This window comes from Centroberyx affinis, unplaced genomic scaffold (assembly GCF_046629955.1).
Source record: "Centroberyx affinis isolate AG114_WGS23_722 - 3 ecotype Tasmania unplaced genomic scaffold, CSIRO-AGI_Caff_v1 ptg003918l_1, whole genome shotgun sequence".
Taxonomy (NCBI): Eukaryota; Metazoa; Chordata; class Actinopteri; order Beryciformes; family Berycidae; genus Centroberyx; species Centroberyx affinis.
The window spans coordinates 173,240-188,475 of record NW_027281752.1 but is presented as its reverse complement, the minus strand read 5'-3'; the positions used below and the strand labels follow the sequence as shown (position 1 = coordinate 188,475).

Sequence of the window (15,236 nt, the reverse complement as noted above, 5' to 3'; positions counted from 1 at the left end):
AATAAGGCAGATCACTGCACTGCTATCAAGAAAATGACACTTGATTCTACAAAATTGTTGCAACAAGTTGATTTGCTTTGGAAACAAGTGAAATTATCTAACGCCATTGGCATTTTGTCACCTATTTTAAGAAAATTACGATTTTAGGACTTAATAATGGACTAAATGACTTGGTAAGATGGAGATTTTTTGCAGTGTAATGACATGATTGAAAGGTATAGCCCATTCAAATCAAAACACCAAGACACCACAAAAATGGTTTCTGTAAAGCATGGTCATTCATTTGGCACACATAACAAATTGATAACTGATATTTTTTTCATCAATATTTGCTATGAATACCACTGAATATGATTGTCACTCTGCAACATTGTATAGACACTCATATTAGACATTTCAGGAAGCATTTAAATCCGTCAGTAATATTATCATAAATAATATTATTTATTGTACAAAGCTTTAGAATATAAATTATTCACATCTTACAATGCACTGTAAATATGAACACGTCAGGCTAATTAACAGAGTTGACAGATATGATATCAAAACATTGTGTGGAGTGGTGGAAGGTGTGTATGTGTATGTGTGTGTGTGTGTGTGTGTGTGTGTGTGTGTATGACTGATTGTTAAGAATAGTTAATGCTAATACATCCATAAATGCAGTCTGTTTGCTCATTTAAAAGTGAGAGAATTGTGATTATTCCTCATCTTAGCAGGCAGTATTTGGCTAAAATGTTCCTCAGTCACTTTCGAATTTGAATGCAGCCTAATCAACTTAAAAAAACGCAATCATTTTTCCCTAATATTAATATTTACACCTTATCTTGTGATCTATGACAGTCAAATAGTGCAGAAAATTGAGGTAGAATGCAGTTTATATGAGAAAGTACTGCAGTGGCAATTACTGCATTTTGTTTTTGTTTGCTCCTGCAGTTAGAGATAAGACCAAGTCATAATGTTTATACACAACACAGATAACCATACCATATACCACAGAGGCAATATAAAAAAAACAACCTATTCTATCCCATTTGGGTGTGGCACTAAAATTTCGACAGACTTCAGACTTTAGACTTCCTTGATCGTGTTTTAACAGAAACCTGGTTAAACCTGTTACATTTTGGTTAACAGCTTCCCTTTGTTGCATTAACAGTGTACTCAGACCATCCCGCATTTTAAACACCAAACTGTTACAGCTCTTCTCTTCTTTTTTCACCTCAACAATTAGGACTGCAGGTTACCTTGCCTGTTGCCAGCACAAATAAATACACGCCTCAATAAACCCTAGAAATTAAATATTATTTGATCAGGTTTGCATTAGGAGCATGGTCAGGCTTCGCTATGATGTCATACGAGGAAGGAAAACCTGTCAGTGTTGCACAGTAATGCTGGGCTCAGATTACAGAAGTTTTAAAATGAAATCGGCTTGCATCACACACATATGGAGAAATGTAACAAATTTTCTCCTCTCTAATCGCAAACAAGCTCACACTACAAGTTTAAAAAATAATATACACACCACAAGATATTACAATTATCTTGCGTGAGGGAGCTACTTTACACAACACGTCACGTGATCATGGGGGGGCACGAGGAAGATGGTTACAGACATGGAGGCTGAACAACTGGCTTTGGTGTGTGCTGTAGTTTGCTGTACCAAACAACAGCCTCCCAATAGTGGATGAGGAAATGGTTGGAGAGACGTGGGAAACACAGATCGTCTGTTCTTCAGAGAGAACTGGAGGCGAGAATTTGGTACACGATAGTCTCAAGGGCTAAAGGTCTGCTGTTGCTGTAGGTGATACCATCAGCTGTCACACTGTCAGCTGTGTATGAGTGATGTCACCGTCCAGATTTTAACTTGCAAATATCGAACAGGATATAAACTATCGGGGCGGCGTCGATGCACATGCAAACAGTTTGGGAGGGTTAAGATTTTATCAGCTCACAAATATTCCGTGCCGAACATCAGTACAGACCAAGGCCCAAAACCCCCCCCCCCTAAAAAAAACCTGAATTTGGGAACAGCGCCAAGACAGAGAGACAGAGAGAGAATTATGTCCTGAGAGAAACCAGTTTCTTGAGCCTTTCTCTGGCTGTCATTCTGTTTTTTGACTCCATTTGAAGATTGTCCTCTATCAACAGAAAGGCTCCGGTCTATTAAAGTCTTTCCAAACCCACACCCGATCAGTGTTTTCATTAGCAGTGGTAACTATTATATTGGAGTAAGCACAGCGATTGTAAAGCAGAGGGCTGACATGAAACAGATTCCAGTTTGGGGGGTCGGTGGGTGAGATGCCCAGGTGTCTCATACACAACCCCAAATATACATCCTCAATGTAGACCGATTTAATGTGTCTGGACGCTTCTACAAGCTTTTTAGGGAGGTCTAAAGACAAAACGTAGCCCAGTCCCAACGCATAACGGGGGTAATGTGACTCAGGGAAAACCGATACAGGTAGGTACCACTTAGATCTTGGGTCCCTCAGAACTTGAGCTCCCATTGCCACAAGCCCAGTCATGTAGTTGTCCTTTGGAGCCTTTAGCAGCATGTTGACCAGGTTGTGCAAATTCAGGAACGTGTCTGAATCAATCTTCATGGCATAGGAGGCACTGGAGCAGTGAGAGTCCAGCCACTCCAACATCACCATGGTCTTGATGGTCAGGTTCTTGTAGCAGTCCAGGAAGTCACTCTGGATCAGGTCCCGGTGCTCTCGGCTCTCCTGCAGCACCTGCTGTTGGATTTGCTCAGCTCCTTCTCCAGGGTGCAGCGCCAACAGGAAGAACAGCTTCACCACTTTGCCCAGTACCGTGCTTTCACTGCCCCAGGTGCTGCGGATGATGTCGCGATGCGCCCGGTTGTGGGGCGCCACTGGAACCATCAGAACCACGAAAGGCTTCTGTTGCTCGCATTTGTTTGGCTCGTTTATAATGAAGTGGTACTCATAGGGGTATTCCACTGAGTACGGTCCCGGAGATACATAAGGAATTGGTGTTGGCAGCACAGCTTCGTTTTGTGTTGTCAGTTGAGTGACCAGTGGAGCCTCTGCAGTGGGAACCGGTGGATTCTCCGTGAGGCGGACCGCCTCAGTCTGTGGGACAGCTGGAGAGGAGTCAGAGGTATTTGTATGGACATCAGTGGTGTTGGGAGGAATTTCCATGTACGTCGCACTTTTAAATTGCATCCACCATTTTGCTGTATTATTTTGCATCCACCATTTTGGCTTCCAGTCAGCTGTCATTTCCATTATGTTTGTGTTGTAAAAAACCCAAATTGCTGCCACAAGCAGAACAAAGAGGAAGCAGCGACGCCGTGGCCAACTAAAGCATCTCCCACTTTCTGCCGACTTCCCACTATCCATGATTTCCTGGCTGAGAGAAAATAAAAGATGATGAAATAGACCTGTGTATACTCAAGCACTCCTTTAATGCAGTATCTTTGTTTTACCAGGAAGGCTTTGTGTGGTTACTTATTGCTTGGTGGAATAACAGTGAAACTCACACCTAGATAAAGAGTAAACAAAGGCAGAAGTGGAAGAATAGGTACTAAAACTTCAAAGTGTTGATTTGAAACTTTTGACTGAAAGTAGGATTAATGTTCCCTTTTTTATAATGCTGATACATTACTCTCTTGCTTCAATTCTTTATGTTAAAGTCATAAAAATGTCATTCATCAGTGTTGTTCAATACAGCTCAACACAGGCAGGCCTAAGTAATGAATTCATATATATCAATTACCATGACTATAAATGAAGGCTCCTACTATGAGATGACACACTGAATGCTATAACAGCAGTATGTGCTAGCATAGCATATTTCACTCTTTTTTTTTGTTCTTTTTTTTTTTTTTTATACTTTTTCATAAACTGGTGCTTCCCAAGCTATACCCTTGCTTCCTGCCTCCACTGGCTTCTTTGAAAGAAATGTTTCACAAATACAGAAAACAGTAAAAAAAAAAATCCCACATACCTTCGTCCTCCGTTAGCAAAGCCATTCTCTGGCATGTTGAGACTCCACTGCCTAACTGTTAGTGAGTAGTAGTCCTTTGCCATGTGCAGCAGAGAATGTATGTTGCTCTACTGGTGTTTCCAGTTTTCTGTCGTGTTTTCACCACCTCCGTTTTACCAGGAGAATGTTGACACATGAACTGTTCTTGAGGCACAAAACACCTGGACCAAGATTGCAAAATGATACCACTTGATAAGGCATACAGTGGGAGTTAAGCGTGACTTTTGCCTGTTTGTTACAATAATTGATATGCCTTACAAGCACAAAAATATAAAACAAGAAGTTACAAACAGGATGTCCCTTCTTCAGCTGAGTCTTCATATGTTCACATGTTCAGTACAACCACCATAGAGCATACAGGAAGATAAAAAAAAATGTTTTTAGTGTCTCTGCGCATTTTCTTATCTTAATCCAGCTCAAGCAGTCCCATATAGTCACTCATGCTGCTGTGTTTCCATAACCGTCTCTAGAGTTCCTGGGTATTGCCACCAGGATATGCAGATCATGACATGTAACCATGGTGCTCTGATCTTTTCTACCTGCACTGGAGCCACACCTTTGTTTTTGCTGGAGCCCCTGAATTGTCAATGTGCTTTCAGGAAAAACTTGGTGGAAACACCCAGAGGCTTTGGGAGCAGCTCACCTCAACCGAGCTATCGTCCTTGTTTGCATGAATGACACTTGTACCTGTGGCAGTGGAATACTAAAAATGTGTGTGTTTGCTTGTGTGTGTGTGTGTGTGTGTGTGTGTGTGTGTTGAAACAATGATGGCGAGAGCAGCTGAGAGAGGAGAGCCAGTAGAAAGCTGGAAACTACATCCCATAGGTTTCAGGATCAGGATCATATTTTCACAAATATTGACTTCTTTTGCCTGAATTCACAGGAATAACAAACTGTAGCTGACTTCTGTTTTAGGACTGATGCCATATATTTATCGCCTTAAGCTAATATTTTGCTGTTGTGTTGGGCTTGCACCTTGAAGTGCATTCACACAGTAGATGAGAATGGGAGGACAGATACCTATAGGCTACCTATAGGCTATGGAAATGTATCTCATCCTTACATAAGCCTCGTTTCAGGGTGTAATATAATCAGATAATGAGAAGGAGCAGGGTGGGGGGCGACAATAGAGCTCCCTTACGAAACTAAAGGCTACTAGAAAGTTGAGTTTCAGCCTTGAGGGCTACTGATGTCAGTTGTGATCCATACTACCAGTCAAAAGTTTGGACCCACCTGATTGAATGCACTATGTTTTTCATTCTCTTAAAGCCATTTTGATCTAAATGCTTGAAATATGTTTTTTAGACAAATATAAATAGTGAAGTTCATGAATTTCTTTCCAAAGCCTTTGCCTTTCCATCAAGGCAAAGGGCGGCTACTTTAAAGAATCTAAAATGTAAGATAGTTTTGATTTGTTTAACACTTTTTTGGTCACTGCATAATTCCATTTGTGCTATTTCATAGTTTTGATGTCTTTACTATTATTCTACAATGTGAAAAATAGTAAAAATAAAGAAAAATGTGGTGTGTCCAAACTTTTGACTGGTATGTATGTTCTGATTGTTTGAAACTATGAAGTAACACAAATGGAATTATGTAGTGACTTTTGTTCAAAGTGTTGAACAAATCAAAACTATCTTATATTTTAGATTATTTAAAGTAGCCGCCCTTTGCTTTGATGGAAAGGCAAAGGCTTTGGAAAGAAATTCATACATAGGATCAACTTCATTATTTGTAGATGATTAAATTTGTAGATTTATAGATGCAAATTTCAAGCATTTAAAGGATAAGGCTGGTGTTTTTTAATGCATTTCTTACCGTCAACAAATCCTATGAAAATAACAAAATCAACAGTGCGTTTGCTCTACTCCCGTTACTTTCTGACTTCCCACGTACCGATTTTAGCCGTCAACCCGGAAGTCATTGACTCCAATTGTAAGCTAAAAACCTTGAAATACAGCTCACAAAGACATAGTTTCAATTTTAAAAATCGCTAACTGTTACCACGAAAAGTCAGGCTGTTGTAGTTATTACCAAATCAAATTCAAATGGGAACAAATTCTTCATTACGCCGGGGACTATTTTCGGTGCAACGGAACTACTTTCCTGAGATCGCAAACGTCAGGCACGTGCAGATGGAGGGGGGCTCTGGGTGCTTGGGCACCTGCCCCTTTTCCCTTAACTGAACAAAATGCCCCTACCAGTATAATTTTATTATTTTATTTTAGGCATTTTCCGAATAGTTAATAAAGTGTAGCAGCAAGTAAAACTATTTGAGCAAATGCAAAATACAAATTAGATCGTCTGCACAGTGCATTGCCCCTGCAGCCATTACTTAAACTTGCCTATATGTCACATATCCTGCTATTATTTCTTAGCATGTAGGCTGTCAATGAATTGAAATTTGGACCGAATTGACTATTGCTAGCTAGCTTGATGCTGCTGCTAACTTTCTTAGCCCAGTAGCTCAGATTCTCTCATTTGCTAACATTATTTTTTCATTACAAAATAGAAACAGGTGCGTTTCTTCCAAAAGGCTACTTTGTAGCTGGGTGCTGGACTTCAATGATCAGAGTTCAAGTTGAAAAAAAACAGCACACCAATACAGTGGTGTAGTCTACGTGATACGCAGGTATGCGCCGTATACGCACTAAGAAAGCTCCATGGATTTCCATATACCCACTTAAAGATGTGCAAGGATACGTAACAATATAGTTTTGTGACAGAACTTTCACCTCAGTGATTTTGTTTTGCAAATACTGGGTAGAGTATAACTGCAATAAAATAAGTTTTGCAGGGGAAGGCATCTCCTCCATTCACACTTCCATTCATAAAACTGGAGGGTCTAGAAGACCACAGCCATGGCTGGAGCCACATGGAGGAACCAGAAGACTACAGCCAGGGCTGGAGCCACATGGAGGAACCAGAAGACTACAGCCATGGCTGGAGCCACATAGAGGAACGAGAAGACTACAGCCAGGGCTGGAGCCACATGGAAGAACCAGAAGGTCACAGCCAGGGCTGGAGCCTCTACGAGCTAGCCAGGAAGCTCAAGGCCTGTGAGGCTGAAAAGAAAGCCCTCCGCCAAGACATGGAGGAGCAGGCCATCAAGTTTGCGGCCCGCGAGGCTGAGAATGAAGCCTTCCACAAAAAAGTGGAGGAGCTCAACAGCCCCTATAAGTTAGCCACGTCAAGGCCTGCAGGGCTGAAAATGAAGCCCTCCGACAAGACATGGAGGGGCAGGCCATCAGTTTAAGTCCTGTGAGGCCAAGAATAGAGACCTCCATCAAGAACTGGAGGAGCAGGCCATCAAGTTTGCAGCCTGCGAGGCTGAGAATGAAACTCTCTGCAAAAAAGTGGAGGAGCTTCGCCAAGAAATGGAGCTGATCCAGAGTAAGACGGCCTCTTCCACAAACGACCTGGCTGCTAAGCTTAAGGCAGAGCAGAAGGAGAAGGTGTTCCTCCTCCAAAAAATGGAGGAACTCAGACATCGCCTCAAACAGATGGGCCTCTCCACCTGCCAGCAGGCCACTGAGCTTAAGGCTAAGCAGAAGGAGAAGGAGGTCCTCCTCCAAGAAATGGACAGGCTTAAAGAACAGCTCCACACCAACAACAAGCAGGCCTGTGAGATGAAGAAGGCACACCAGAGAGAAATGGAGGAGCTGAAAACGGTCCAGAAATAGGAGGCCTTGAGCAACCTGGAGACCATAATGCTCAGTGGCTCAGAGCTGCTTAAGACACTGGATCAAAAATCTGAGGAGCTGAAAAGGCTCCGTGCAGAGAATGCATTGAGCACAGAGCTTACCATCATGCTCAAGGCAGAGAAGGAAGAGAAGGTGGGCCTCCTCCAAGAAATGGAGAAACTGAGGATAATTCAAAAAGAGGAGTTGAGGATCCAGGAGGTTTCAATCAGGCTCAAGACAGAGAAGGAGATGGAGGTTCTCATCAAACAAATGGAGGAGCAGGCCATGAAGCTCAAGGTGTGCATGGAGAAAGATGAGAAAGAGCCTGGAGGAAAACCGTCCAGGAAGCCTTCCAAAATGAAGAGATTCATAATGCTTCTGACCCCAAAAGGGAGGAAGAAGAAACAGGAGAAAATGGAGTCCCCCACGACTCCAACATTTGACTTTTCTTGAATTACCTCAAGAAATTGAGCACATTAACACCTGTGCTCTCTCAGACACACACACACACACACACACCAACCCCCATTTACAACCCACCATCCCCCCACACACCCTAATACCCATTTTAAAGCCACCCTCCCCACACATACATAAAACAATAAAATAAAATAAAACATCAATTAAAATAATGCTCTTCCTGTATTGTTTTATTCCTGTAGAGAAGTGAAAGCGGCACTGCAGTCAACGTTGTATGCAGAGGATTTAAGACAGCTGGACAGAGACAGTGTTGTAGAGAAAATATAGGCTAGCTGTATTGGATCTATAGTTGTTCTAATGTTTTTGACGTATGAATTGTTTGTCTGGTTCTGCAATTTAAATGCTGTTGTCAAACTTAAACATGGAAGTGGAGCTGCTACATTACTCTACATTTCTCTCATCCTCTGAGAGAGGCAGAGCTGTGTAAAAGACACTCACAGCTCAATAAGATCACCTTGAGAAGAATCGCATACTTGATTACCCTTTTACTTACCTGATTACTTTTAGTGATTTTCTATTCTCTCTATATTTAGTTGGCTAAGTTATGTTTGTTCATCTCATTTTATTGACAGTGTATACTGTGATTTTGCTACACAGCATTGATATGACTACTGAGTATATAGATCTGCTGTTCCAGTGAAATCATACAGGAAAGCAAGGCCTCCAGAGGTTATCAATGAATTCAATATGGAGCGCAATGATGAACAGGCATAGAAAGTATAATACTGTTGCTGAATGACACTGAAGAAACTGAATTAGACTTATTACCCAGGTTTGAGCTCTATACATGCACATTTTTTTGTGTTATGGGGCCACAAATTTCTTGTTTAGGGACAGCAAACCCTGGCGCTGACCCTGGTACCTAAGTAATAAAAGTGAAAGTACTCTTTTTTGAAGAACGCTCCCTTTCAAAGTGTATTTTAAGTATAAGTATTTTAATATAGGTCTAACTGCTCCATATACGGTTGGGGAGTCTAATAATGCAACAGATTTTATGGGCTTGTTGTATGTTTTGCATGTAAAGCGTCTTGCTCAAGGAAACTTTAACAGGAACAGAAACCGAAGCTGACATCTTATCTGTCACCGCCTCTCACGCCATCGATCCTAATCACATGTAGCTGCTCAAACATAACAACGTTGAAGAGGTGGGATGAACTGATGTGTGAGCTTTCATTTGATTCAAGGTTTCAGATTAAAATAAGATCAGCCCTTCATGTCTGTCCAACCGGAACTCGACTGGGAGAGGCTCACCATGAGGAAGCTGTAGTCCTTTCTGGCATGAATAACACCTCAAGCCGATTAAGGCGATGAAATAATTGAAATTGTCATATAAATGCCTTTATCTGATTATTAGTAAGCATAACCTGGTTAATACATCTAGATTTCTGCTTCTTTTTTTCTTTATTGGGGCATAGCTTTATTCAGATTTCTTTTGTTTTTTTTCAAACTTATTAGCGAAATTGCGCCACTTCGAACCATGTTGTAATTGAAATATTGCCTTAAGGTGATTATTCCCGGGTAATCGGAGCATTGGTGTGCGTGTAAACGTGCTGATTGGTGCCGTGATCCGGATCGTGTTGCTGAGGGCGGGTCGTGGTCTGTGAAGGGGCTTAATTATTTATTATTAACTTATTATTTATTATTTATTAAAGCGGTCAGTAGAATACAGTTAAGAAAGCCAGTTAAACTCACATCCTTTGCTTTTGCTTCATCTGTCGCATGCACAGGATTATTTTAGATTATTTGGGTTACACCTTAACACTTAGGTGTAAAATAACAAATTTTATGTTTCAGTTCAGCATTTCTGTTTTCTGATAAATATCTGAAATCATTATTGAGCTTAGCAAGTAGTGAATATATTACACTTCAGGGGTGGCTTGGAAGATATACATATATATTGTGACAAACATTCCCTTCTTTCTACTCATTTACAAATGCAAAATGTCCCTCAGTTATACAATCAGTCATTAATACGGCTCCCAGAAAGCAGAATGCAGCAGGACTTCAGATTTGGAGGAACTGGGATATTAAAGGGATCCATGTCCAATAATCGATCAGACTTATTCCTATTACTAATTAGCCCTAATTAGACTAGATAATACATGGGGGTGCGTTCAATTGTCTTCATGCTAAATGTTGTTTCATTTTATAATGAGCAAAAAAAAAACTGATCACCTCCTCTACCTCACCCACCAAACCCAGTTATGCAACGCCACAATCCTTATCCTCCACCCTGCACCTGTTCTGTAGCAGAAGCAGCTTTCTCTCCACTCACTCAACTTGAAAAGTAAAGTGTGAAAGCAAACAAAATAGCAGAATAAGTGAGCAGCCACAAAGTTGCTCAGCAGCCAAGCAAATATGTCACATGTCCTTCTGTGTTTCTTTGACAGTTAACACAGACTTTGATTCTGTGTAAATATGTAAACTGCCCGTCAAATGTTTGGGGACACCTTGCCTTTCCTAAATTTTTGAGTACTATTTGATTTTCTCTGATTCTCTGAAAAAATGCCTGTGATGGTTGACATAAAATATCAATTTCCTAATATTTTGGATATATTTATCTTCGTCAAAGTGTCTCTTTTGTCTGAAGAGAAGAAGTTTTTCATGGCAGAGGGTGTGTGAGGAACGCCTGGAAAAACTCACTGTTGGCATGAAGGAGGTGTGAGTAATTCTGTAATTGTTTTAGTGTTATCATGACAAATATTTGCCTAACTAGTTCATCTTTAATGGGGTTAATGGTTAAATGTAATATCTCTGCTTTACTGAAGCATATGACTGAGTGCAAAAAATAGCGACTCCACCTTCGATATGTTAAAGAAATCCACAGACAACAAGAATGGTGGTGATGCCGACATCCTGATCACGGCAAGGGTCCCTCGAATAAAAAACTCAGTAAAACATGATATTGTTGTTGATTGTGAAACAGTCCAACCTGCCTCTCTGGAGGTCAACCAGCTCCACCTTCCCTAAGGTCAGATGAGTATAGCAGAAGACAAAATGGCAGAAAAGCAGTGAGTCATAAGACCAAAAGGCCTCCCCAGTTGCTTTTGATAGAGCAAGATCATAACACAAAAATAAAACACCCGTATTGTTATTGAAAGAAGGAGTAGAAAGGACCAAAGGAATTAAAACTGATGCAGAGTTGGATGTTTTTCTGCTAGAGGTTTGAGGCAGGCTTCATATTTGCTTTGATTTAGATTCATTAATTTTATTTGCACTTGCAGGGAGTGCTATGTCAAGTCATTCTTAAATAGTATATCTTTAAAGGATAACACCGGTGTAATATTCATTTTTTCCTGTCACCATTAACGGCCATGAAAAGTCTAAACCCACTGATGTCTTTGCCACACTCAGAAGCTCCTATCTGTTTTACTGCAGGTCGAGGAAGTCCTAGTCACTCCCACACTCCACACAAAAATCCAATAAAAACAACTCAGACACAAACCGCTGCCTTGACGAACGTAATCCATCATTTTAAACAACTTCCTAACAACTTTCCTAACATCACTTAAAAGGCCACCGTCGTTGCAGTTGCGATCCTATCAAGTCTTTCCATCCTGACAATGGAAAGTGAAAAAATCGTTTGGCGTATTTGCCTTCCACTCTGCTTTAAGTTTCGTTTTGCCTCTTCACTGCTGTCAGAAATAACAGTGTGCAGTTGGGGAAAAACTGAAAATAGTCCCATTAATGTGATAATTAGCTGCAATCTGTGTGGAAGAAATAGCCACTACTCCAGGAGATACCCACTTTGTTATGGTGATTGTATGAATATGAGTCTGGACATGCTTTCACTTCTGAAGAACCATTGTTGCCACCTGAAGAACCCTCCACTTAAATTCACGGTTCTTCAACCTCCACGGGTTCCACCTGGAACCTTCAGAGCCCACGAAGAACCCTTGAAGCACCCTTTTATTTAGAGTGTGCCTCAAGTTTTGTTTTGCCTCTTCACTGCCACCAGAAATATCAGTGTGCAGTAATGGAAAAAGTGAAAGTAGTCTTGTTAATCCCGCGTGTGCTTCAACATGACAATTGATGTTAATCAAGGCAGCAGTTTGAGATGTTTTTAATGTAAAACTGGCTGACTGGCTTGGAGCAGGTCGGGGAAACCTGCAGTAAAACAGACAGTAGGAGCTTCTGACTAAATATATAAGCAGTGGGTTTAGACTTTTCATGAGAAATAGTGGCGATAGGAAAAAACTAAAATTACACCGGCGTTATCTTGACAATTTATATATCATTCACTAATTGATTGTATACATTGACAGTCCAGTCATCTTACTATCGTGGCTTTTGATTGGGTTAGGGCTGCAACTAACGATTATTTTCATTATCGATGAATCTATCGATTATCTTTTCGATTAATCGATTAATTGGTCTATAAAATGATGCCAAAATCATTCTTAAAATGATTTAGTCTGACCAGCAGAAAAAAAACAACAAAAGTATTCATCTTATAATGATATGAAATTTTAGCATTTGTGAAGCCGCAACCAGCAAATGTTTATCTTTATTTGACAAAAGACTTTGACAATTAATCAATTATCACAATTAGAATCGATTAATTTTCTATCGATCGACTAATCAATTAATCGACTAATCGTTTCAGCACTAATTGGGTTACACTGGGCACATGTCAATCATGTCATTTGCTTCTTATTGAGCATCCTGTGCTGAAGGGGTTGTAGGCGATGTTTTTGGCAGCTTCTCTACTAATCTCCACTGTTGGGACAGCAGGCAGCGCGGGGTGCGTGTCATGGAGGAGAGGAAGAGGGAAGAGGTGGCGGAGGAAAAGAACAAGTGACTGTTGGACTTTTGAATGTTTCCATTGTGTGAAGTAAGCATGCCAGCAACACTGTTTAAAGAAGCTCTGTAAAGACACCAAGAGGCTCTTCAAAACACTCCATCTGTGTCGTAAAACGCTAAACACAGTCAATAACAACAGATGTCGGTGTGATGAAAGTTTATTCAGTTTCAAATGTATGAATAGACTATTATACTCCTGTACACATAGGATGAAATAGATCTTCAAACTTGTTGCTGAAACAATCAGAAGCACTTTTCAGTAATTTTGAATGGGAAAAAAGTGTGTATCTTGAAGTATATACAGTATCCTCTATATACCTTTTGTTGACCCCATACATAATACTGTATATCCTATAATGTTGAGAGGTGTAATTTAAGAGAGGTTTGCTGAATATAGTATATCATTATGATGTGAATTATGAAAAGCACCTTTTATATATTCTCTTAATAACTGTCATAACAGTCATAACTGTTATGTTGATGTTAAATTGTGGCATCATAAAGGGCTTTATTGTCAGTGTGAGAACTGTTTTGTGGCTTCTCCTGGACTTTTACATCAATACACTAGCTATAGTCCGATTAAACAGGTGCTGCTCATATTTGTATTCATAAAACAGATGGTTGCAGTCCTCCATTCTGATTGGCTGAGTCATGTTTAAAGCCATTGTAAAATTCCTGATAAACACACACCTGTGCCTGCAGAACAGTTAAATTCAATACTAATGCGCTAACCGAAAATCAATGTATACAGTTACTTATTAGCAACTACTTCATTAACTATTGTCCAAAAACTACATTGCTTGGTGAAAGAACAACAAACATTGCTATTATTATTTATTATCATTTAAAAATAAAAGTTTTATTGAACATTTGAGCTCTTAAATGGTGTGTTCCTGACATTTTACAGAAGCAACGCTTTACACCGTGCTTTATTCTGCTTATCATCAAGCCTAGCAATGCCTCTTTGTTCTTCTAAAATAGCTAGAAATCATGGCTTCTTGTGGTTTATTGGTTATTTGTTAAGCAAACACAGGGCCGGCCCCAAAGTAAATCTTCAACCATCAACTTCAAGTGATGTGTCCAGCTCTGTCCCAACAGATACAGCAGCGCTTAAATAACGACTTAAGTGAGTTAGCTAAGGGAGGAAAACAAATAAGATGGAACAACTCTAAAGTAAACAAACAAACACATGTATGTGCTTTTCAGAAACTTAAAGTGTGAATTTGTTGAAAAGAACATTTGAATTCATTATGTATGACCTGCATGGGGAGAAAGGATTACAATCTCATGTTGCCTTATCCATCGTAGTTTACAACAGTGCAGCAGTAGTTCTTGAGTTGATATTCCAATATAAACTGGGATTTCACACATTTTTGTACAATGAGAGTTTGGGTACCACCAATACCAGATATCCTTCCTTGGCATAAAGCACCTCATCACAGACAGTGTCTCATGCATTCTCAGTTGCTTGCAGGAGGTACAACACTCTTTTACGCTTTTATGCGTGCTCTCATTTGGACATCAAATTCAAGGATTTTTCAATGAGTTTCAAGTCTTGTTAGGTGAAATTCAAGGACTCAAAATTGGCATGTTTTGGTCAGAATTAGACATCATAGAAGCCTCATGTTCTTGTCAAGTCAAAAAATCCAGTTGAAATCCTTCATTTTCACACAAATCTCCATCACAGGGTTTTCCTCAGGTTGTGAAGTGTTGATCCGAAGACAGAGAGAGCTGAGGCATATTGATGAATTTGGGTGTTATATTTGAATGAAAAGAAATCAAGCACTTTCAAGGCTATTTGTTATTTTAAAAACTTCCAAGGACTTATTTACAAACCTTCAAGGGTTTTCAAAGCCCGAGGAAACCCTGCTTAGTGTGTCGGTTGTCCGCTGTTGTCCGTCTGATGTCTGATATTCCACAGATGTTACCTGCCTCACTGTGTTTATATTAGTTATTGATGTCTTGTTCTGCTCTGTTTGTCATGTTTGTGCTGCTGTTGCCCTATTTCTTATCCATCTTATTGGCTTACATGCTAGTAGCTTTGTTGCCGTTTCACTGTTAAGAGTTTGTGTTCGATATGCTATTGAGTGCTCATTTGTCTTGTAGCCCCTAACCCGTATCAAAAAGCAAGCCAAGCCATCAGTGTAGATACATCCTTAATTGATCTGTCTCATTAAATAAAGCTTAGGTAAAATAAAGTGTTCCATGTATTTAGTTACATGAAAAAGTTTAAGAATCCTTAGCCTGATAAGATACTAGATA

The 15,236-nt window shown here is 40.1% G+C and overlaps 1 protein-coding gene across 2 annotated transcripts; it reads right to left on the bottom strand.

The window, feature by feature from the left end:
* Positions 1-569: 569 nt before the first annotated feature.
* On the bottom strand, positions 570-4,475 carry LOC139663110 (beta-1,3-galactosyltransferase 1-like). 2 transcript variants are annotated; one of them, XM_071541649.1, is made up of 2 exons: positions 3,970-4,475; positions 570-3,372 (listed from the first exon to the last, which is right to left on the bottom strand). In XM_071541649.1, exons 1-2 carry the CDS (start codon positions 4,050-4,052, stop codon positions 2,139-2,141), a joined length of 1,317 nt encoding a protein of 438 aa, XP_071397750.1. In that variant the 5' UTR covers positions 4,053-4,475; the 3' UTR covers positions 570-2,138. The 2 variants fall into 2 exon arrangements, with proteins under 2 accessions (XP_071397750.1, XP_071397751.1); XM_071541650.1 differs by having other exon boundaries at positions 570-3,368.
* Positions 4,476-15,236: the final 10,761 nt, after the last annotated feature.

Bases quoted from the DNA above. Each gene is read 5' to 3' on its own strand.
- LOC139663110 (XM_071541649.1), bottom strand. From the start codon at position 4,052: ATGGCAAAGGACTACTACTCACTAACAGTTAGGCAGTGGAGTCTCAAC. The intron at 3,373-3,969 runs GTATGTGGGATT...ATTTTCTCTCAG, and splicing joins TTTGCTAACGGAGGACGAAG to CCAGGAAATCATGGATAGTG.